Source organism: Herpailurus yagouaroundi, unplaced genomic scaffold (assembly GCF_014898765.1).
Source record: "Herpailurus yagouaroundi ecotype Mexico unplaced genomic scaffold, PumYag 210, whole genome shotgun sequence".
Lineage (NCBI taxonomy): Eukaryota > Metazoa > Chordata > Mammalia > Carnivora > Felidae > Herpailurus > Herpailurus yagouaroundi.
Window position 1 is genome coordinate 20,803,038 of NW_024412441.1, and position 23,574 is coordinate 20,826,611.

Genomic DNA, 23,574 nt, shown 5'->3' on the forward strand with positions numbered 1-23,574 from the left:
TATGACATTTCATAGTTCACAAAGTTATTTCTTATTTTAACCAAAGGAAGAAACCAGTCCAAAAAAGGAATCACCTGATTCTCAAGGTCCCCCAGCTGGTCAGTGACGGAGCCAACCCCACACAGTCCACATCTTCTGATTATACCCTCCCACTGATTAGGCCCCATCACACAGAGCAGCCTTCCGGTCCCCCCTTAGAGGGTGGTGTGCAGCCCTGAGGCATTTTGTGAATTTGCAGAAAGAAGAGCAGCTCCTTCCATGGGGAGCCCAGCTCTGGCCTCCTTTCTCCTCATCCCGCTCCTTAAAAGTCCCCCAAGGGCAGAGCAAGTGCTTGACAGAACTTGACCCTGGTTCTGAATTCTGGTTTCCAAACCCAGATCTGTGGCTACAGCTCCATGGGTCATTATTCACACTGCTTGCTTACGCATGAAACCACTATAGTTTTCAGCATTTTAAAGTTTCTATGAAGCGGTTCTTCCTGAAGTCACTTCTTTCCTCTTTGTCTATACTCAAGTCACACTCTCAATCTTCTCCTTGTGGCTGTACAGCACTTAGGAACTTATCAGAAAGCGAACCAAGAGACCACAGAAAGAGGAAAGCATATGCTTCAGACAACTCACCACAATCCCATCTCTGATGTGGACGTGCTCTTCCCACCCCTGGGATGCTTGGCCTCACAGTGGTGTAAATCTTACTGTGTCGCCATGCAACAACATACGGGAACACCGCATGTGCGCGCGCGCGCACACACACACACCCCCATACGTTGTTGAATCCTCACTTGTGATGATGGCTAAGAAAGGCTATGTAGTTGTTAATATCATTTTTTTAAAACCTCAAAGTGTTTGCCAGTGTATAGCCAGAGACAGACCACCCCCCCCAGAGGGAGCTGGCCTGGTATCATTCTGACATAGCTGTGAACTAGGCTTCTTACTCTGGAGCAAGGCACAATAAACACTTTCAACCACGTGAAGGAGGAAGGAATCTCAAATGAGAGTATAGGTTAAGAAGAGGAAATATTTCTAGGAGAAGGAGGAAGGACTTAATACTTATTGCCATTTTATTTTTGTAATTAAATATATTTAATTTTATGTATATACACACATATACATACAATAGAGAGCTTGACTTTAATGAAAACGTCTAAGATCCTTTACCTTTTTATTCTTAATGAAAGAAGGGATGAATTGCAATGAATATACATTGCTTCTCCCTCAGAAAACAATGGGAAAATTTGTAAATGTTTTCATTCAAACCAGACATCTCCTTTTGTTTTGTCAGTTGACTTTCTTCTCCTTCAAATAAGCTTACAAAAATGAAATTTATTTGTTTACATTTAAAATCTCCAAAAATGTTAGTGTGACCTTGCAATGATTATTCAGTTCTGTTGTTCTAAAGAATCTGATCGTTTTGGGGCGCCTGGGTGGCTCAGTCAGTTAAGCATCCAACTCTTGGTTTTAACTCAGGTCATGGTCTCACAGCTTGTGAGTTCGAGCTCCACATTTGGCTCTGCACTGACAATGTGGAGCCTGCTTGGGATTCTCTCTCTCTCCCTGTCTCTTTGGCCCTCCCCTGCTCACATGCTCTCTAAATGAATGAATGAATGAATGAATGAACGAACGAACGAACTTAAAAAAAATAGTGTTGAACCAGTTAAACCACTGACATTGTGGAGATGGCTTGGGATTCTCTCCGTCTCTCTTTGCTCCTCACCAGCTCTCATTCTCTTTCTCTTTTTCCCTCTCCTTCTCTCCCTCTCTCCCTCTCTCAAAATAAATAAACTTTATTTAAAAAAAAGAATCTGATAGTTTTTTCATAGACTCGAGAATTTAGCATCTTCTAGGGGTTGAAAACCACATGACTTAATATAGGTAAAGATAAGAATGTAACACCATTAAATATACTGAATTACTTAGTTAACTAAGCAAGTAAATCAAACATTTTGAGAGGCTGCGGCTGCATTGAATAAATAATAATAAATGCATTGAAGAGTAGATTTGACTAATGTGTACTCAGTGTATTTTAACAGTGTTTCACTTTCAACTGTGTTAAATTTGGCTAAAAGTGTAAAATTAATTATTTAAAACCATAAAAGGAATCCAAACTTCCCCCAACTTTACCCTGAATTACAGAGTTAAAAAAAAATGTAGTTAGTTGTGGCCTAATGGAAAGCAAGTGTATGATACTTTGTTAAGCAGACTAATTGGTGGTGATGAGCCTTGCACCTGCAGAAGGGTCATTAGTGAGGGTGGGATTCTGCACTCCTCCAGCGCGTGGGCCCTGAGCCACTCACACATTTAGAGTATGATTCAGTTCGCAGAAATGTTGTTTATCACCAGCTCTTCAGGAAAATACTGTTATGCAAGCTGAAGTCTCCTAGTACAGGAACCTTTGGGATTGCGAGGGACCTTTAAAAGGACTTGCTGTGTTGGTTTCCTGGTAGCTGCAATTGAAAAATAAGACTAATTGATGTCCATGATTAGTATCTGTTATTTAAATGTGGAATAGCACCTTTTGAATGGCTCCTAGGGTTGATGTAACAAGAACTACCACCTGAGCTAACATTCATCGGGCTCACATTCTAGGCGGTTTACAGCTATTGTGTTCTTGTCTCACCTGCTCTGTGAAGGTGGATTTTGAACACAGGATCCTCCTGCCCTGTTGCCTCTTTGCCAGCGGATCTTCATCTCTTCGATTTTGGCGGGGCTCCCAGGGCACAGCTATGTGCTGAGTAAGTAGCGAACAAATGTTCAAGGGCCAGGAGGAAGAAGGAAGGAAGGGATGATTTGCAAAGGCCAAAGGACACTCTTTCTGCCCTTTTGTTCTGAAAATGTGAAAGAGAAGTTTTCCCATAATGTTGTTTCTGAAAGAGGGTGGGCGAACATTCTCAAAGTTGTGGGTTTTTAGGTTGGGATGTTTCTAATTTTTTTAATGTTTATTTATTTTTGAGAGAGAGAGACAGAGTGTGAGCAGGGGAGAGGGAGACAGAATCCAAAGCAGGCTCTAGACCCTGAGCTGTCAGCACAGAGACTGATGTAGGGCTTGAACCCACAAACTGTGAGATCATGACCTGAGCCAAAGTCAGACACTCAACCTACTGAGCCACCCAGGCACCCCAGAGATGTGAATGTTTCTAAAAGGTTTATTGATAAAACCTTGTAATACCTTTGTCACAGAAATGAAATAAAGAGGAAACAATGCTCAGCATTTTAGAAGAAGGCCCTCTAAAAATTATACATATCTGCATTTACAGATTATGTCACCACAGCCTGGCTTGGGATACACGACCACTGCTCTGTGGAGAAACTTCTCTGAGACAACCCCCCCCCCCAGACTAACTTTTGTTTGTTCCTGCTCTGGGGGCACCAGGGAGCTATTTCAGGGTTGAACTAGGGTCCTGTCCCTCCTGGGAGTCCTGGGGAATAGGACCTGGCCCTCTGGGGACCCCAGCATCAGTCTCCAGGTTTGAGCTGGGCCCTCCTGAGAAAACCAGATTTCAGGCTCCTGGAAGTAGGTTAGATCACCTGGGCCTCAGGGGAATTTCCCCCAGCGTGTCTGGTGCTTTGTCTAGCTCCTGAGCCCAAGAAGCCCGGACGGTGGTTTTTCGTCTGCACAGCTGCAGGCTGAACCAAACACGGGGAACATGGGAACAGCGGCAGGACCGCCTCTCCAGCATAGGGTTCTGGCGCCGCTGGCTCAAGTCTGTCCTTGCCCCCAGCAAGTGTCCGGTGATCACCAGGATTCATGGGGGAGTTGGGGGGAGAAGCGTCAGGTGGAGGACGCCCCCAAGCAGGGTGGCCTCAGCACCACCACCATTGGCCTCAGTGTTCTTGCAAATTGTCAGGGCTGTGCACCTCTGCAGGTGAAGCAGCTGATTTCACTGAAGAAAAACACGAATCGATTTGTCTCTGAAGGCAGGGAAATGGTAGTGGGTGTCAGTCCACGCTGTTCTTTTTATGCAGTTTTGTTTGTCTTGGCTTTTTTTTTTTTTTAAAGAACCATCTCTCAAGCTTTCTTTGAATTTTCCCCATTACCTGGGTCCCCTGGCTGCCCCCTGGAGGCCGGCCCGGGCCACCCAGGCTGGGCTGCAAGCCGGCACACCCCTCTCCCCGAGGACGCAGCACATCAGTAGTTCAACACAGTGCACGGTGCTGCTGAGCTGACCTACTTTTCCTGTTTGCCCACAGCAGGCTAAGCCTGTTTAGCGTTGTCCAGAGGGGCTGGGCAGAGCAAGGAGCTTTCCGAGTCGTACAGATGGCAGTCTTCTGGGTGAACGTGGTTTAATCTGTTTGCCCTGTTTTCCATTAGTCTAAAGGGTTAGGCCCCAGCACCCAAGGTGACATGGGGACAGGGTCTGAGCGCAAGGCATCCTGCATCCTGATTCAGCCTGTCTCCTGGAGATCCTGCATTATGGTGAATTATTGCTGGGAACCAAGGCTTCCTTCCAAACTTTAAAAACAGATTTCTCAATGGAAGCCCTTCGACCATATCTCCTGTAGCGAGAACCTATACTGAGCCCCAGGAACCTCTGCTTGCTGAGATGCAGAGAAGTTGGGAACTGTGTTTGTCCTCCCGTGAGGGGGCTTCCTTCTCATGTGGGGGTGTGTGTGGGGGGGGGGGGGGGCAATAGGTGGCTGGTGCAGGGATTGACTGGGTAAGGCCAAGGCACCGCAGAAACAAATAGAGATTATAATGAGGTGGGGCAGGGTAGGGGTGCTTCCCTGACCTTGGATGGATAAGGCTGGAGGGACGAAGAGGCTGGTGTTGCCAGTGTAGGTGTCAGGGGACAGGGACGGAGGAGGGGACAGTTGACCGTGGATGGCAGTTTGTCATCCAAAGCTGGGGATGCCATGCTCAGGAACGTGGAGTAGATCTTCTGAGCAGAGGGGAGTGTGCACTAGCGGGTGTATATATGCCCCCCAAACACACACATGTATTTACTGCCTTTATTCTTTGCTGAAATATTGCTGCATTGCTGCTTGTGGGCGTAGGATAGTGTCTGTTAGAGTTGTTCAGGGAAGAAAATCGTAGGATCAGAGAGTCATGATTAAATAAGCTGACATATGAGAAAGCCAGAAGCTAGCGATTTACGGTTTTTCACTAATTCCTCCTGTATTTTGTGCATCGCAAAATGCCTTATGGAAGATGTCCTGGGCCTGCCCTTTCTAATTGCAAAGCCCTGTCTGACTGAACCGTCCTCACAGTGGGGCTTGTGTCTGGAACTCTCCTGGACACACTGAAGCCACTGCCCCCAGGGGAGAGTCAGACCATCGGGTACATTGTGCATTTCCTGGGGTCGCTTCATTAGACATTTATAAGAGGAGAGGATTCAAACTCTGTTTGAAAAAAGAAAAAAATAGACTTCTCATACTTTCTCTTGCAGTTTCTTCACTGTTATCTGGCCAGATGGAAGGAGAGAGATCAAAAATGCCTTTAATTTACAGCATGAATATCTGAATGTACAAAATGAGAAAACTGGAGGTTTCTAGTCCTGCCAGGGAAAAACCCAAATGGCCTTTAAATGGTGTAGAAGTCAGGCCTTTTTGGACCTGCTCACACTCTTTGCTTGTCTGATGAGCAAGACTGTCTCAGGCAGTGATCATCCATACTGTTGGCCAACGTCTTCCTGGTGGAAGTGCTTCGAGCCCCTTCTCTTGGGTGGACTGGGGGCTTCCTAGGTCTGTTTTTGCATCTCATCTTCCCATGTGTATTATTGGGTCCATAGGGCAGGACTTTCTTCAGACTCCGTGTGTGGAAGGGGCTGTGTGTTTCTGGAAGAGAAAATGGAAGGCAGGCATCCAGCGAGAGAGGGAAGGACATTAGTCTGTGTTGGAAATCGTCCTCCAGCCAAAGCTGGTGGGGCATCCAGACATGGGATTGTTTCTACAGAACATTCCTGTCGTGGCTACCTTACATCTCATGAATGCCACTTGTCCATTGGGGTGGTGGGGCACCCCTTTTCCTTCTGCCCTCCCTAGTCAGGGGCTGCTTTCTGTTGGTGGGCTGCACCTCTCCTTGGGGTGCCCTCTCACCAGGCCCCTTGTGACATTGGTGATTGTGGCTCAGTCTCCACACTGCCTGCCCACAGAGGCACATGCAAGATGTTGCACCCACAAGAGGAGTAGTGACTTTGAGCAGACAGAGAGACAGACACTGCCCAAGGCACAAGACCACCCTCTGCTTGCTTAGACACGTCTGGATGTTAGCCATCAAGGCCCATTTCCCAACCAGAGGCACCAGATACAACCAGAGTTATGTCAGGAGGGGAGGGCTGTCCAGGTGGCTGAGATGACCTGTCAGGATTCCCCACCCCAGAGGAAGGCCCCGCAGGCCAGCACCCATTTCCCCTGGGGGAATGAATCTCAGCTGAATTGTACCATAGAGCCAACAGCAGAAGCATCAGAGGATCTAACTTTATGGATACCCGTGCAAGTGAACACATTAAATACAGTAAGTCACCATAGGGTCTCACGTCATGAAGAGTGCTCCCGTGGGCTCTTTGCGGCCCATGAGCTTGGCTAGGCCAGCTGTCCTAGCATAAGTGGTGGGCACGCGCTCCCTGGCTTTCCATGGAGAACATTCTTCATTTAAACTGTAAAGAAAAGAAAAATCTTTCAACGAGAGGAAAGAGAAGACCATGCAAAGTAAAGCCATTTGTACCAGTGAGGTGGGAGGCATTTGGTGTGCAGCTCTGGAGGTCCGGCCCGCTCTCATCACAAAGTCATGATTTCTGACCACTGCACTGTGAAAAAGGAGGCAATTCACCTTTCTTGCCCAGCTCTCCCCAGCTAAGTGCTCTACATGGGCGAGCTGCCCTCCTGGGTCTCGTATGGGTGGGGGAAAGTGGGCATCATCCCACATTCGCGGTGAGCTAGCTGTTCCTGAGTCTGTGTCTAGGCCACCACGCTAAGTGACGGGAAGAAGGCGGAGGACATTCATACCTAGATCCTGTTAGCTCCCAAAGTAATTTCGTTGCCTCCCACAGTTGGCAGTTCGCATGAAACATCCCACATTTTTATTAAACATTATTTGAAGCTCTGATAGGAAGCCCAAAAGTCCACAGCCTGGGTATCCAAAACAAGCTTGACTTCCCCTCTCATAGGCTTCTTTTTCGGCTCTTCTTCTTACAAACTTGGGCACAATTTGGATGAGTGTCTCCTGGACCAGAAGGAGCTTTAGGACCCACGGTTACGTGGAGGGGAGCTGCTGGCTGGAGCAGGGTTTTATGGACTCCTTTCAGTTTGTCTGTGGCAGCTGACGAGTGGTTCCCAACAAAGGCTTTCACTGACTCAGCTCTGAACATGACTCATAAATCTCCTTTTCCCCTCTTGCTGATTTTTATAGACATCTATTGTCCACACCCTGACCACACACTGTCACCCATCGGAATCTCTAGTTGACTCAGGTTTACACTTTATAAAGGGCCCTCTGAAAGGAGTCTTAAGTGATTGGAACCTAAGTTCCAAAGGTTGCAAGAATAATATTTCATGTTAGGGTGACCCTAAACATCCAGATATCTAGATGATTCTTATTTTGGAAGTTCTTTGCTGGCCACACGATGTCATTGTGAATGTATTCAATAACTAAGTTTCTTTCTCTCTCCATTCCTTCATTGCTATGTCACTGTTTCCCTGAATAATGAATCATCAGACCGTTGCATGGGGGACTCAGGATGGTACCAGGCAGATAAAACCTCGGCGTTGACCGTGGAGAAGCTTGTGGTATAATTTTCATGTGTTCATGGAAGCTCGCTGAGGTCGGGGCAGGGGTGGGGTCTCATCTGGGTTTTTTCTGGGAACTGGGCTCAGTGAGGCCGCCGGCAAGGCTCGGGAAGCACGGCTCCTGAGTCCAGAGTGGCTGGGGTTAAGGATAGACGTGTCCACCTTGCATTTCCCAGGTCAAGGGATGTGCCAGAGTGTAGCGAGCATTTCTCAGTCGGAGGGGAATTGGGATTGCAGGAGCAGGCAGCGCTCAGGTTTCCACTGCCCGTTTCCTTTAGAAAAGCTATTTTTTCCCCCAGAAAATGAATCATTGCAACCAAAACAACATTCCCTGGAGAGGAAGAATTAAAATGTGGAAGTTATTTTCTGGCCTCCCCCAGAGGACAAAGGGAGACGAGTGAGCATTGCAGTTCATCAGTGACTGTTTTTCAAAGTATTTTTATTTCTTAAATATAATGAGAAAAAATCATTATCAAGTTCCCACGTGGAAGACAAAGATGTTAATCCAAAACGACATGAGGTCCCCTCATCAGGGGCTGACTGGGAGGACAGAAGGCACCCTCCCTATCCACAGTAAATAAACTGCAGTCAGTGGGGGAGATGCATGTGCTTGGTATTGCCCCTTTTGATTTCAACCCATTCTTGTGTTTAATATTTTTTCTTTTTAAGGAACTATATTTACCAGGTTTGGTTGGTATGGTGGGGAGGAATATTAGGATTTTCCAGGGAACTTGGGGTCTGTAATTCAAACCATTTCTCAGCCAGTTGGAAAATGTCATGCTTTTATTTTGTAAAAATCATTGACCTTTTAACACAACAGGCTTTATAATAGTCAGTTGGAGGAAAATTCAAGGTGATACGGAATGACCCACTGAGCCTATAGTGGCTGTACAAAAAGTTAGAAATTAAAGACCCTGAAGAGTAAGGCTGAGTAGTAATTCTAGTGACTCTGTCTGGCCCCCAGCCTACTTTTGTAAATAAAGTTTTATTGGAACACAGCCACACTCATTCATTTGCATACTGTCTATGGCTTCTTTTGCACTACAACAGCATAGCTGAGTAGTTGCAGCAGAGACCGAGACCGTAAGGTCTGCATTTAAAATATTTACTAGGTAGCCCTTCATAGAAAAGGATTGCCAACCAACCCCTGCGTTAGTAGAATAACATAATTTTCATTTATGTTGCATGTAGGCTTCTCTGGAGACCCAGAAATGAGCTGCCAGTCCCCAAGTATGTCCCTGTCACCTGTATGATTCATTAGTCTCCTATCTCGCTGCTGACACACTATGGGACCCAGGACAGATGTGCCATGAGAAAAGAGTTACACTGCCATTTGCTGGTCCTTGCTCACCAGGGGCTAGAGTTCCCATCGGTTATATAGCAGTAAGTGGCTGTGAGAAAGAATGCTCCAGAACTCTTAGGTAATGAAATGTCACTTACAGAACTCACTTGTGTTCTTCAGTTCAATTAAAGGCAATAGCGGGGCGCCTGGGTGGCGCAGTCGGTTAAGCGTCCGACTTCAGCCAGGTCACAATCTCGCGGTCCTTGAGTTCGAGCCCCGCGTCGGGCTCTGGGCTGATGGCTCAGAGCCTGGAGCCTGTTTCCGATTCTGTGTCTCCCTCTCTCTCTGCCCCTCCCCCGTTCATGCTCTGTCTCTCTCTGTCCCAAAAATAAATAAACGTTGAAAAAAAAATTAAAAAAAAAAAAAAAGGCAATAGCTATTTCTTGAGGACATCCTCAGTCATTCTGTGTTTGCTCCATTCCCTTCTCCCCCCACCCCCAGCCTCATGACCTAGATTTCTGCTGGGTTATCACTGGACACCATGGGCAGTCTGTGTGCATGTCTGTCTGTCTTTCTGCCATGCCTGCTTCCACACACACACACACACACACACACACACACACACACACACCTACACACACAGTTTTCAACACTGACTGGGAGACAGGAACAATAATCTCACTCTGCTCAAAGACATTGTATAGACTGAGGTACCAGTTCCTACTGCTAGCTTTTAACTTATTATCATTACCGATATTGTGCTTAATAGTAGCTAGAAATTTTTTTTTTAATTTTTTTTTTCAACGTTTATTTATTTTTGGGACAGAGAGAGACAGAGCATGAACGGGGGAGGGGCAGAGAGAGAGGGAGACACAGAATCGGAAACAGGCTCCAGGCTCCAAGCCATCAGCCCAGAGCCCGACGCGGGGCTCGAACTCACGGACCGCGAGATCGTGACCTGGCTGAAGTCGGACGCTCAACCGACTGCGCCACCCAGGCGCCCCATAGTAGCTAGAAATTTTTGAGGACTTACATGTGCCAGGGACTGTGCTGGGGGTTTCTCACTGATTCTCTCATTTTCTTCTTACAACCCCACAACCAAGGAGGCCCTGCTGTTGTCTCCACCTCACCAGAAGGGCACTAGGACCCTGGAAGCACACATACTTGCCCGAGGTCACAAAGAGCTACCGAGGAAGCAGGGTTTCTGGCAACTCCGGGCCACCAGGGCCTTTTCCCTCTCCCAGAGGTGGATGCCAGACCCAGGAGCTCAGAGACCCAGTGTGCCCCACTAGCTCTGCCTCCTATTGCGGTGGGTGTGGCTCTCTGATAAATTCCTGGGGACTTCCTGAGTCCAGCCAGTGCTCACTGGCCTTGCTTGGTTAGATTCTCCAACTGGTCTGCTTCCTTCCTGGGGCCGGACCAACTTGCTTTATGCACCCCATCCTGCTGGGTGGTCTCCACAACCCTGCTTGCTGGCAGCCACAGGTGGTCTCTGGAGGTGGAACAGGAGCACCCATCTGTGGGTACCTCTTGCTGCCAATATAGTCCTTCCTTTCTCTGGTCAGGAGCATCTCTAGGAAATGTTAGGTCTGTGTGACTCCATTCACTCTGCAGTGGCCTTCCTGCTGTGTGCACAGAGTATGTTTATTGAAATTCAAGTGAAGATAAGAAGAAAGGATGATACTGGAGTTACCTGCCTTAGCAGGGGCTCAGGACCACCACAGTGGGAACATAAAGGTTAGGACAGTTATGCGAAGCAGGCATGGGATGGACAGGACTCACTTTGAGGCCTGTGCTGCAGGCATCACGCTGGCCCTTTATTGTATGCATGCGTGCAGAGATACTTCTCATTTATGGCTCATGAGCTCTCTGCCTGGTGGGTGTCAGCTTCACTTTAGGAGTAAGGGAAACAGAAACTCATGAAGTTTAAGGGACTTGCTCAAGGTCATAGAGCAAGTGGGTTGGAATTGAAATTTAAATCAGCCTGACCCTGAAGTTAGAGATCCACACATTCTCAGTAGGCTGGGGGTGAAATGCCTGAGTCAGCTCCAAGGAGACGCGGGGTGGGGGTGGGGGGCAAGGGGGGGGCTCCGCCTGCAGTCCTTGTGTCCATGGTCAGGTCACTCAGCCCTTCTGGGTGGTGCCTCCTGATTTGTAAGGGGAGGTAACCAGAGCCAGCTCATTCCATCCATAGAACTGGATGGACATAACATGAGATTATAGTTTTTCAGAAGTTTGCTGTGGCTGAGGTTGGTGAGGGAGCCAGAGGCCCTTCCCAAAGAGTCCGATAGCGCTTTAGTTAATAGCTCCCGCACACACGACAGTTTTTGTCTTAATTTTTAGTCTTTAGGACATAGCTGTACCTTTAAATGTACTTCGTGAGTACTGTTATTCTGGATTACCCATGATCATTGAGAAATTTGTGGGAGTCAGTGTTAGGCAATCACATCAGAATTCAGATAGGGTTTGGCTCTGGCTCTGACCTTCCTTTCCTCCCTCTCTGCCTGTCTCGCCCTCCCTTCCTTCTCTCCTTCATTCCTCAGATACTTATTGAGCACTCCATGTGGGTAAGGAGCAGGTCCAGAAATCATGGCATGTATAAAGATGGGTGATGCCTGGTCCTTGCTGTCAAAAAAAGATAACCTAATTTTTTTTTTTGAGTGTCTGCTGTGGGCCAGGCTTGTGCTGGGTACTGTCACATGTGTAAACTTAATTCTTTCCAGAATCACAGCTGTCCTCTGAGGGAGTTCTCTCGCACCCCTCGGATCAGAACCTCCAGGGTCCTCCCTTTCACTCAGAGCAAAAGCCAAACTTGATCCAGTCTCCCTGGTGTGCATCCCTATGGCCCACTTCCCTCAAGTCATGGTCAAATATGGTCTTATTAGCAAGGAGTTGCATTGACTTCTGAAAGCTCCCAGAGCAAGACTCCAGCTCACTATAGCGCTCCCTAGCCGCCCCTCCCCCACCTGAGTCTCCAGTATTTTTCTCCACAGCAGTTACAAGCAGGTGACGATATGTACTTATTTACTTGCTTGTGGCTTGCCCCCACTCTCCTGCCTGCCCCCCACCATCTAAGAGCCACAAAAGCAGGAACTTCGCAAGGTGCCCTGGCACTCAGGGAATGCCTGTGGAATAACCCACCCTCACACATGAACACCACGTTCCTGCTTCAGTGAACGCACTCCGTTACCTCTTCACAGAGAGATGCCATGTACATGGAGCAGAGGCCTCGAGGTCGCTAAGATTCAGCTTTTCCCAAATTGTTCTCTAGATTCAACACACTCCCAATCAAGGTTGCAGCAGGCATTTTATAGAAATTGACAATGTAAATTCTAAAATCTGCAAGGAAATGCAGAGACTTAGAATAGCCAAGAATCTTAAATAAGAAGAACAAAATTGGAAAGCTCACACTACATTGCTACCAGAAGTCCCTGTAAAACCAGAGGAGTTAAGCTAGTGCAGAACTGGCATAAAGATAGACAAATACAGGATGCCACAGAGTCGGGAAACAGAAGAAGTTTCCCTACACAGAAGGTTCGCTGTCTTCAAATAATATGCTCAATATGTTTCCAGGTGAAGTGCCTCTAAGTTTAAAGCAATGGGTCCAATTGTCAATCTGATGAAAGTTCAATAAGTATGTCTCAAAGTCTAAAAACAGAGAAGATAGTATATTCGTTGTACTTCTTTGAGGTTCATAATTGGATCTACCACTTTAAATTTAGAGATTCTTCATCTGGAAAAGGGGTATCTGAAAGCTGAAGAAAAACACTGTGTATTCTATGTGTAAATGTAACTAACATGCAGTTTAAAAATAAGTTTATCGCTACCTCAGCTGGGTGATTAAGGCCAGAGCCACAGTGATACATGCTGTTAATACCCTTGACATGAAGTGATAAGAATGACACTTTACCCCTGTGAATGTCCTCCTAAAAACCCACATGTCCAGTCTGACCATGAGAAAAAAACATCGGACAAACTCAAATTGAGGGACATTCTACAAATACTCCTCGAAATTGTCAAGGTCATCCAAAACAAGCAGAGTCTGAGAAACTAAGGAGGCATGATGACTAGGTGTAATGTGGTGTTCCAGATGAGATCTTGGGACAGAAAAGGGACATTAGGTAAAAACTAAGAAGATATTAATAAAGTATGGACTTTGTTTAATAATAATGCATCAGTGATGGTTCATTAATTGTGCTAAATGTACCATACTAATATAAGGTGTTCATAATAGCAGGTACTGGGTACAGGATATAAAGGAACTCTCTATAATGCCTTTGTATTTTCTGTAAATGCAAAATAGTTCTAAAAAATAAATTTTATTTTTCTAATTTTTTTAATGTTTATTTTTTGAGAGAGGGAGAGGGAGAACATGAGTGGGGGAGGCGAAGAGAGAGAGGGAGACACAGAATCGGAAGTAAGCTCCAGGCTCTGAGCTGCCAGCACAGAGCCCGATGCAGGGCTCCAATCCGTGAACCGTGAGATCATAACCTGAGCTGAAGTCAGATGCTCACCGACTGAGTCACCCAGGTGCCCCCAAATAGAGTTTATTTAAAAAAAAAATGTTTATCCTGTGTCTGCTACAGTGACTTGGTATATAAATGGACCTGAATAGAGATTCTGTTAATATATGTATAGGATCACACAAGACATTTGACAAAAATGCCAGTGCAATTCAATAGGAAAAGAAATGTCTTTTCAAGAAATCACCCTGGAGTAACTGAATGTCCAGATTGGAGGAAAAAATTAAAAGATGATCCTTGACTGCTTTTACCCCACACATAAAATTTAATTTGCAGTGGACTGTAGATCTAAATGTGAAAGCTAAAATGATAAAGCTTCTAGGAGAAAACAGGATAATTCTTCATGACACTGAGGTGACAAAGATTTCTGAGGACACAAAAATCACTAACCTTGAAATTAAAAAGTTATAAATTGGACTTCATCAAATTTAAAAACTGTTCACCAAAAGATGCCATCAAGAAAGTGAAAAAAGGCCAGCCACAGACTGGGAGATGTTCACAAATTGATCTCTAGATCTGACAAAGTAGTGTATGCAGAAGAGAGAAACGTATAAATCAGTACAAGGAAGACAAAAAGAAGCCCAATTTTTAAGAAGAAAGAAAAGAAAAAGGAAATGGGCAAAAAACTTGAACCGACACCTCACAAAAGAAGCTATCAGTGGTCAAAAAGCACATGAAAAGATACTCAGTATCATCAATCATGAGGGAAATGCAAATTCAAATCCCAGTGAGATCCCACAACACACCCACTAGAATGACCAAATGTAAGAAACCGGTACCAAGTGTTGGCAAGAATGTGGAGCTGCTGGAACTCTCATATGTTCCTGGTGCAAATGTAAAATTGTACAGTACTATGGAAAACAGTTGGCAGTTTTTAATAAACTAAGCATATGGCTACCATATGATACAGCACTTACACTCCTAGGCATAAACACCCAAGAGAATGAGCACTTATTTCCACCAAAAGACGTGGGTATAACTTACACTGGTGACCCGTAGGGAAGGCAGTATCTGCCAACCTTCTCCACTTATAAAGTTACCATTTTCCTTTGTAATTAATAAATATATTGAGGGAAATACTTTTTTTTAAATTTTTTTTTCAACGTTTTTATTTATTTTTGGGACAGAGAGAGACAGAGCATGAACGGGGGAGGGGCAGAGAGAACAGGCTCCAGGCTCCAAGCCATCAGCCCAGAGCCTGACGCGGGGCTCGAACTCACGGACCGCGAGATTGTGACCTGGCTGAAGTCGGACGCTTAACCGACTGCACCACCCAGGCGCCCCGGAAATACTTTTTTTAAAGTTTATTTTGAGAGAGTGAGAGAGAGAGCATAAGTGGGGGAGGGGCAAAGGGAGAGAGAGAACCCAATAGGCCCTTCACTGTCAGCATGGAGCCTGATGTGGGGCTTGAACCCACAAACCATGAGATTGTGACCTGAGCTGAAACTAAGAGTCAGATGCTTAACTGACTGAGCCACCCAGACAACCCTTGAGGGAGATGCTTTAAACTATGCAGATATCCTGAGTCTTTTCAAACTTTTGCTTGTTAACTTAAGCATCCATCAGTGGATCTTGCCTGCAACAATTATTACTATGGGCTACTGATGGTGATTTTCTATTTCCATATTCTTTCTACATTTATTAATTGGAATTCTTCTGTAAGGGAGATCTGTCCCCCTGCCCCTGTTTCTTTCTTTCTTTGTAACAGTATAGACGTCTGAATAGTTTCTTCTGTGGGTTACAATCTGTCGTTACTGATTTTGTGGCTTAAATAGTTACAAGACCCTTCTCTGCCAGGCTCTCCTTCCTCAGCCTCTCATCATTATTGTATTATTATTTCTTGAGTGTTATTATTTCTACATGTAGATGCCTATACTTCAAATTTGGACAGTTGTAAAAGGTTTTTAAAAGACTCCAAATAGTTTGTGTTCCAGAAAAATCCAGACATATCCAGAACTGGAAGAGCTCCTCAGAGATGAACATTAGTGGCATGCTGGGTGTCCTTCCTGTTCCCCTTCACACCTCTCCACCCTTCACTCTGCACTGGGGGCTTCCCCACGTGGATGATATCATGGCCTCCCTGCCTCAGCCTTCTGGGTGGTATAGCTAATAAGAGACACAAACAGGCGATGGGATGGGTGGAGAGTGAAGTGAGGTATTTATTCCCTTGACTCCCCTCTCAAAAGGTTTCTTCATGCCGGCTGCATCCTTCCACCAAATGCTGCCTCCCCTATATGACACCCTCCTTCCAGGTTTGGCAAACTATTTGCCTCTGGTCCCTTCACCCTCAGAGCTGGTAACAGCTCATCTGATACCAACCCTAGGTAACCATACCATCCCTCTTGGTTCCCCTAGACCCCACCCACAGCTTGGTAATGAAGTCCTGTTTCCTGTTGGGATTCTGGCTAATAAATCTCATAAACATCTAACATACCTAGAATATATATTTATCGAGAGTAAAGATTCTATAGCTTCCCTCCCTTGTTCACTCTTGGGGTTAATCACAACAATAGTTATTTTCTCAGCTCCAGACAGACTCTCCTCTGCCTTCACTTAAGCTCATTTTCTCTTCCCTGGCTCTGTGTGGTCGTAAAAAAAGAAAACAAACTGCTCAAAATCCTTTTCATTGGAAACTCTTTATGCAACTGGGAAGAGTAGTCATCACCTCTTAAACTTCTCTACTCTTCCTTTACTTGCCTTTGACCCTCCCCCTTTTCTTGTGTGCCTTTGGACCCTGTCTAGCTTCTGCACATCATGAAGTAAAAGAATGGCTCAAAAACATGAGGCAGGAGGAACATAGCCCTGTTCATAGCAGCACTACTCATAACAGTCAACAGGTGGAAGCCACCCAGTGTACATGGATGGATGACTAGATGAACAAAAGGTGGTATAAACACACAATAGAATATTATTCAGCCCTAAAAAGGAAGGAATGGGAGCACCTGGGTGGCTCAGTCGGTTAAGCAACCTACTTCAGCTCAGATCATAATCTCATGGTCTGTGAGTTCAAGCCCCGTGTCAGGCTCTGTGCTGACAGCTCAAGGCTGGAGCCTGCTTCAGATTCTGTGTCTCCCTCTCTCTCTGCCCCTCTCCCATTTGCACGCACGTGCTCTCTCTCTCAAAAATAAATAAATATTTTAAAAATTGATTTTAAAAAAAGAAAGGAATGGAGGAATGGTGGTTGCCAGGGTCTGGGGAGAGAGGGAATGGGGAGTTAGTGTTTAATGGACATAGAGTTGCAATTTTATAAGATGCAAAGACTTTCTGGAGATGGTGGTGATGGCTGCACAGCAGTATGAATGCACTTAATCCCACTGAACTATACATGTAAGAGTGATCAATTTTATGTCATGTGTATTTAATTAAAAAAAAAACCTGGGGAGGGCATGGGACACAATGGGCTCAGTGACAAGACAGTGAGGACTTCAGTGTGGGGCTCCTGTGGCAGGTGCTACTGAGGAACTTGGCTTAGGGGCCCTGTCTCACCAGGTACAGTTGAGCAGAGTAGCACAGACAAGGGACAGATGACAGGAATCAGTCAAGGCAACAGGAGGGATGGGGAAGAAGAGGAAGGAGGTATAGGTCATCACAGCTTCATGGATTCAGGAAATGTTTAAGGACAAACAAATATAAAACAGAGAAGATGTGGTCAATAAAGAATAGCTATTAGTCACTCCTAAATGTTTCATTTATGACTAAGCAATCCCAGTAATCCAAACAGGATTCCGGAACCTCAGGAAAGCAGTGTGAAGCCCACATCCCTCCTGAGAACATGCTCTGTCCAGGGGCACCGGGTGAAGGGCTTGGCTTGGCTGGGTCCTTGCTCGTGACCTGGACGCATGGGCAGCCAGCACTTTCTTCAGAGCAGGGACCTGGGGTAGTGCATCACTAAATGAGTTGATGCCGCATTTTTCACATCTTAAAACTTTGAACAGATTCCATCTGGGAGACATTAAGCACATGCCTGTTTGCAGATGTGTTAACCCCATTTTAATTACGATACAAGCCTTAACTGCCGAATGGCGTGTCTTGCAAGTCTATCACCAAAATATGCCTTTCCGTTTACTGAATGGGGCATGTGTGTAAACAAGGGCTGTAGCTGGAATTCCTCCTCCTCTTCCAGCTCACACCCATCCCTGTGCACTTGTCAGACCCAGATCACAAAACCAAATTATCTTAGAAATATTCATTTGCCCCAGGAAAAGGGTATCTAAAACTTTAAGTTTCGAGAGTGTTAGTGCATTTGCAAAGTGTTGGTTTTGGAGTTCTGACTTCAGACCCTCTTACAACAGAAGCGTGTGGGCAGTGGCGATTCAGCTTCCCTGGGGTCCACACCCGTATCTCAGCCACTCTGCCCTCTATGCTACCGCATAATTCTCCTACAGTTCTCCCTGCAGGCTGTGGCCTCGTGGACACCCTGAGAGTGTTTCTGCTCTGAGGGCTGGGAAACATATGAATGAAATAAAGAGTCCGAGCATGCCTGCATGTGACAGAGGGACCCAGATCTGTGGGGCAGCAAGAAATCCAGCCGGCTGCCTAGGAGAGTACAGGTTCTGGGCGGTGAGCTAGTCTCTGATGACTTTGGGCTACAAGAACATTCCTGGATTGTTACTTAATTTTTCACATCTGTGTGCCTTGACTGTCTAGGGAAGTGTAAATGCCTGGAAGGACTACAGATTATAGTCCTTTGGGGCCCCAATTTCTTCCTAGCTGCATGTTAGAGGGCTCTGTGTATTTGAATGACCAGATAGATAAATGCTGTTCTTTACAATGTCATGGGCACCTTGCAGGTTTAAGGTTTGAGATAAACAGATACTTCCTTGAGCCGGGTGTAGACAACAGTTGTCAAAGTGCAGTCTGGGGGACCCCTGGTGGGTCCGGGAGGTCAAAACAGCTTTCCTAATACAAACACATTATTTGCCTTTTTGACGCTCATGAATATACAGTGAACCTTTCTAGAAGCTCCTTGAAAGCTATGACTGCATGGCTCTGACATCTAGAATGAGTACTTGGGGATTTAAGATTTTTTCAATTTGAACCCACATACATATACAAGAGCTCTTTGGATCCTCAGTCATTTTTGAGAGTGTAAAGGGTTTTGCTGGAACCAAAAAGTTTGTGAACCTCTGGGCTAAGACTTGTGGGTTAGATCAGAGCAAAACAACGACCCCAGGAAAGACCTAGAAGAAAGGACTAGAAGCAGACAGTAATCATCTGTTCTTTTTTTGCAGGAAAAACTGCGTAGAAAATCTAATGGATGAAGATGAGAAAGACAGGGCAAAGAGGTAAGAAGGAGCATCTTCCCTGCCTTGGTCTGTTCTGTGCCATCTACGAGGCTCAAACATGCTTGTCCTCTTCCAGCATAGATGAGCTATCCTGTGCATGTCCTATGCAGCGGGACAGGCCACTAGGGACATGTTCTTGGTACCTACTCTCCTTGAAATATTGTAGTGCTCTACTAAAAAAATGTAGACCAGCTCCCCCAATTTTGTTCCTTATCCTGAAATTCCTCATTGTCTGGGACTTGCCAGGTGGTTTATATTTTCCACATGTTCATGTCTTAACCCTGGTGACTTGGGTCTCCTTTGAGAGGCTGCTGGCTCTTGCTTTTCCAGCACAGACACTGCTTAGCAAGGCAGCATGACCGGAGAGCCAGACAGACCTGAGTTCAAATCCCTGCTCCGCTGTGGGGAGTTGCCTGGCTTTGGACAATAATAGTAATAATCATTCCCAGATGTTGACCACGTAGTAATCATCCTCATGTGCTACGTGCTTCCATATACCCTATCTCAGTTTTCTCACCTGCACCTGGAGATATCGTAGCCACCTTGCACCGCTGTGGTATTGGCCAGAAATCCTAGTTCATTTGCTGGCATGTCAGAGCTCTTATAACCCTATTCTTGCTTATTCCTTCACTGGGCATTGATTGACTACCTACTGTGGGTAAAATGGAGTCATAAAGCTGATATTTTGAAGGTAAAGACCTGTCAAATGTTACCAACATCGCACAGTTTGCCCCCGTGGGCAGTTACTATGTCAGGCTTCAGGGAAATAAAGATGATACGAGGAGGACACAGGTGAATGGAGGTGGTTGGTAGGTGACTACAGATGATCAAGCTGCAAGTGACAGGCCCAGCAATGGAGTGTGTTCTCCTGGGAAAGTCTTCACTCAGGCCCGAGGACAAGCCTTCTCCCTCCAGTCTCATGTCCTTCTGTTCCCACAGTTGTGTGTGTACCTGGGAGCGGGGGGAGGAAGAGGGGACGGGTCCTTCAGTCCCCTGTGACAGGCTCTTGAACAGTTGCATGGCTGAAGGGATTGCCCACTTCCCTTCACAGAACCCACTGCCTGGTTGTCACTTACAGAATCCTCCACTTGCAAATGTTGCAGTCTTCAGAGATCCCCCAGTTCGGCATCTCCAGGGAGAGGGGCATCTGTCTTTCCCGTGTCACCAGTTGGGGGCGGAAAGGGTGGTGGGCATGAAGACAACAAATCCCCAGCCACTCCAGACCTGCTAGACCTGAATCTGCAGAACACAGAGGGAGTCTGTATTGGTTGTCAATTCCCCCAAGTATTTCCTTAAAGAAAAATCAGGGAGCAGGGGAAATGGCCAGAGTTGTAGGCCAAACGGGGTTGGCATGGAGTGAGGATTGTCGAAACTGGATGGTCAGCACGGGGGATTCATCATACTCTTATCTCTATACTTTTCCATGTTTCAAAATTTTCTCTGATAAAAATTTGAATAGACAACAATTCAAATAATACCTCAGTTTATTCTGCAGGAACATGCCCTTCCCTTGGCATTGGGAAACAGGACTCCCCACAGCCGTGCTTCTCAAACCTTAGGCCACAGCCTTCAAGGGTCACAAAATCCCTGTGGTCCCAAGTAACAAGTGGATGAATAGACTAACCCAGACCAGACAAGAATAGAATCTTCCTGCCCTCTCTCACAGACAGACTGGCTTCCGGTTCTTTCCTCTGTGTGTTTGACCTCTTGGTTTCCTCTGAGGTAGCTGTGGATTGTGTGCAGAGGGAGACAGCAGCGCTGTCCCAGATGATGAATTCCAACAAACCCTCACCTCTCCCGGCTTCTACTTCCTCACCTGCAACACTAGGCAATCATTTCTGTCCTGCAGTGACAGGGTTATTTGGGGAGGCAGCCACAAAATACCCAAAGAAGCTCTTTCGTGTGTGTGTATGTGTGTTAATCGTTACACACGTGTGAAAATACAGGACACTCTCATACATTTACAAGGTATTCTCCTTGGTTAGCAGCATGAAAAGATGGGTAGGGGTGGCCAGCAGTCACTGAGTGCTTCTTGTGTGTCCTAATCCTCTACACTAAGTACTTTTCTATGCGTTAGCTCATGTCATCTCAGTGTTCTCTGAGGTGTGTTTCATTGTTATCCCCATTCTACAGAGGAGGAAACGAAGGCTCAGTAACGTGGCAAACATCAAAAAGCTCTCACAAATGGCAGACGTTAAAGTTAAACAGGCTTCCTAACCTCAGATTCTGGTCCTATTCCCCTGACTACAAGAAAATCCCTTCATGTAGGGACTAACCCAGTCTGTCTGGCAGGCCCACACTGAGAGCTGTGTCGTGGTGTAACTTCGGAGTCCGTGGGAGTTTGCTTCTGCCATCCTCATGTTAATGTCACCTCCCAGGCCCCCCCCCCCCACCTCAGCCCTCCCTCTACTGCACTGCTTACCTCAAAATGCAGAGGAGATGAAATGCTACCATTCTCAGGGGTCACCGATGGAGACATTCCAAGAAAATCTTGGCTAAAAGTTCTTAGAAATAAATCAGGTCCTATGCAGTTTCTTTCCATTCACTCCCACCACCCCACCCCCCAACCCTGGGGCTTTGAGGAAGTGGGCATGCATGCTCTCACACTGCCCGTTTGGGAGTCCCCAGGCACACGTCTGGGGTAGTGAGGTTGCTGGCTGGCCCTCACCCCCTCTCGACCTCGGATGGGGAAACAGGTCTAGAACGCTTGGCAATACCCAGATCTGTTTGCCAGAATAGCAGTAATAATGCAGGATCCCTCATAACACTTGGGAGAACCCATGAGGAAATAACCATAATCCTAAGATTATATCCGTCTCAAAGCCTCTGGTTGTGCAGGTTTTGTAGCAGCAGCATCGGGAGGCCCTTCCCCTAATCCCACCTGGAGGCCTGAGAGGAGTAGTTTTCACTCACACAGTTTTTTTTGACAAGATTAGAAATGCTTAGCTTCAGATCAAAACCCTCATTGTCTCCAGAAAAGACACGCTATGTTGGGCAAGGTTTCCAAAGCTTTGGGCAATTCATGGTTTGTTCGGATTGTTTGATCAAGTATTCTGAACCAGGATACAGTTCCACTTTTCTTCTGCGAATTTCCGTGTAAAACCAGCGAGTACTGAGTGCCTATTGTGTGTCAGAACTATTTGCTATTTTTCCTTAGGGGCAATCCAAAAACAGGGTCCATGAACTCAAAAGGGAAACAGTCTGATTGAGAGACATTTGGAATCCCTAGATAATGAGGTGCACAGTTTACCATTTTGTGGTCCAGTGATGCACATGCCTTTCTAATAGTTTTGCGGGACGTGTGTCTGTGTGTGTGGCGGAGGGGGGAGTCATCCAGGAAGTGGCGCAGTGGGGCAGGAAGTGCACAGCTTAGTTAGGAATGAGACAGGCCTGGCTTTGACTTCTGACGCTTTTACTTTCTGTCCTTGGATGAGTTACTCAACTTCTGTTACTGAGGAACTAAATGCAGCTGCGTGTAAGCGCCTCCTCACACACTGCAGGGAACACAGTGCTAATAAGAAATGCTAAGATGCATGGAGCACTCAGTGTGTGCCTGCAGCAGCTGACATGCGTAAGCTCTCTCATCCTCACAACACCCCCCTCAACATAGGCTTTTACCTACTCATTTTACAGTTGAGAAAGCCAGGGCCTGGAATCACACAGCCAGTAAGTGGCAGGCAGGGATTCAAACCAAGGTATGATTTCGAGTTCTGGGCTCCTAACGACCTCTCCTGACAGTAAGTGGAAGCTGCTCCCTTTGGTCGACCATGTGCCCAAGGGGTAGGGACAGAAAGTGTTGTATGAATCCTCACTTTCCAAAGAAAGCCAGTTTCTATAACTTTGCAGTATTGTAAAGTACAACTTACTCCATTTCTTGAGAGAGGAAATTCTTTCATGGTGGCCTCTTCCTTCTGTCCAATATTGAATGAGTAATTCATCAGCATTCGTTAAAGTTACATTAACTCCTACCAGCTGGGAAGTTTTGTTTCCCTAATTGTGTGCATTTTCGTAGCAGGAGGGAAGATGGGTGGTGAGTTGAGAGCTATCGCTGCCTTTTGTTAATAAGAATGAAGAATGTCAGGCAAAATAGCTTGGGGTTCTCAATAAAGGATGCTGGTTTGCAAACACAAGCTAAACAATTTTATTATTCTTTGACCCTCATCCTTACAGTCTTAACACTGATAAAATGGCCAGGCAAGAGGGAGATAACATCGCTGCAACCGAGACACTCATCCATGCACTTTTGCAGAAGCAAGTGTTGCAAAAAGAAAAGCTTTAGCCTTAGCATTCTTCCTGGCTCCCCCCAGGGTAGTTTGTCGACATGGACCAATGACTGAGACCATTCGGACACCCTTCCATCAGTGTTGGTTAACTAAGAAATGTACTAAGCAGCAGGAAGATAAAGAGGAGGATACACAGCATCACCCTGCCCTCAAAGGATTTTGGAGCAAGTTAGGGAGGCATTCTTGAAAACAAGCATAAAGGAGAAATCATATCTTTCAGGGTCTGTGTTGAGCTAAGCCAGGATGATGGTCACAATTCATAAGCTCTGTTTCTCAGCCAAGTGCTCTTTCGTGGAGAGTAATATGGTTAAGAGGAAAGACTGGCCTCATTTTATTGTTTCATTTCTCTAGATGTAAATTCTGTAGGTCTGAAAGGAAAGGCTAGTCTGATCCATGAAGGTTGTAGCCCACTTGGAGGACTCCAGCTCCGGGCGCACTCACTGATGCCCCTGTGTACACGCTCAGTGCAGAATGAAAATC

General features: G+C 46.1%; 1 protein-coding gene across 2 annotated transcripts in view; it reads left to right on the forward strand.

Moving 5' to 3' along the window:
• NPAS2 (neuronal PAS domain protein 2) overlaps positions 1-23,574 on the forward strand; it is a 158,792-nt gene that overhangs the window by 56,096 nt on the left and 79,122 nt on the right. Inside the window, exons 1-2 of one of the 2 annotated variants that reach the window (XM_040454041.1) lie at positions 7,559-7,721; positions 18,758-18,811. In XM_040454041.1, the coding sequence (XP_040309975.1) occupies positions 18,780-18,811 (32 nt within the window). In that variant the 5' untranslated portion in view covers positions 7,559-7,721; positions 18,758-18,779. Of the gene's footprint in view, positions 1-7,558; positions 7,722-18,757; positions 18,812-23,574 lie in introns of those variants that run through there. The other variant, XM_040454043.1, reaches the window with a different exon arrangement.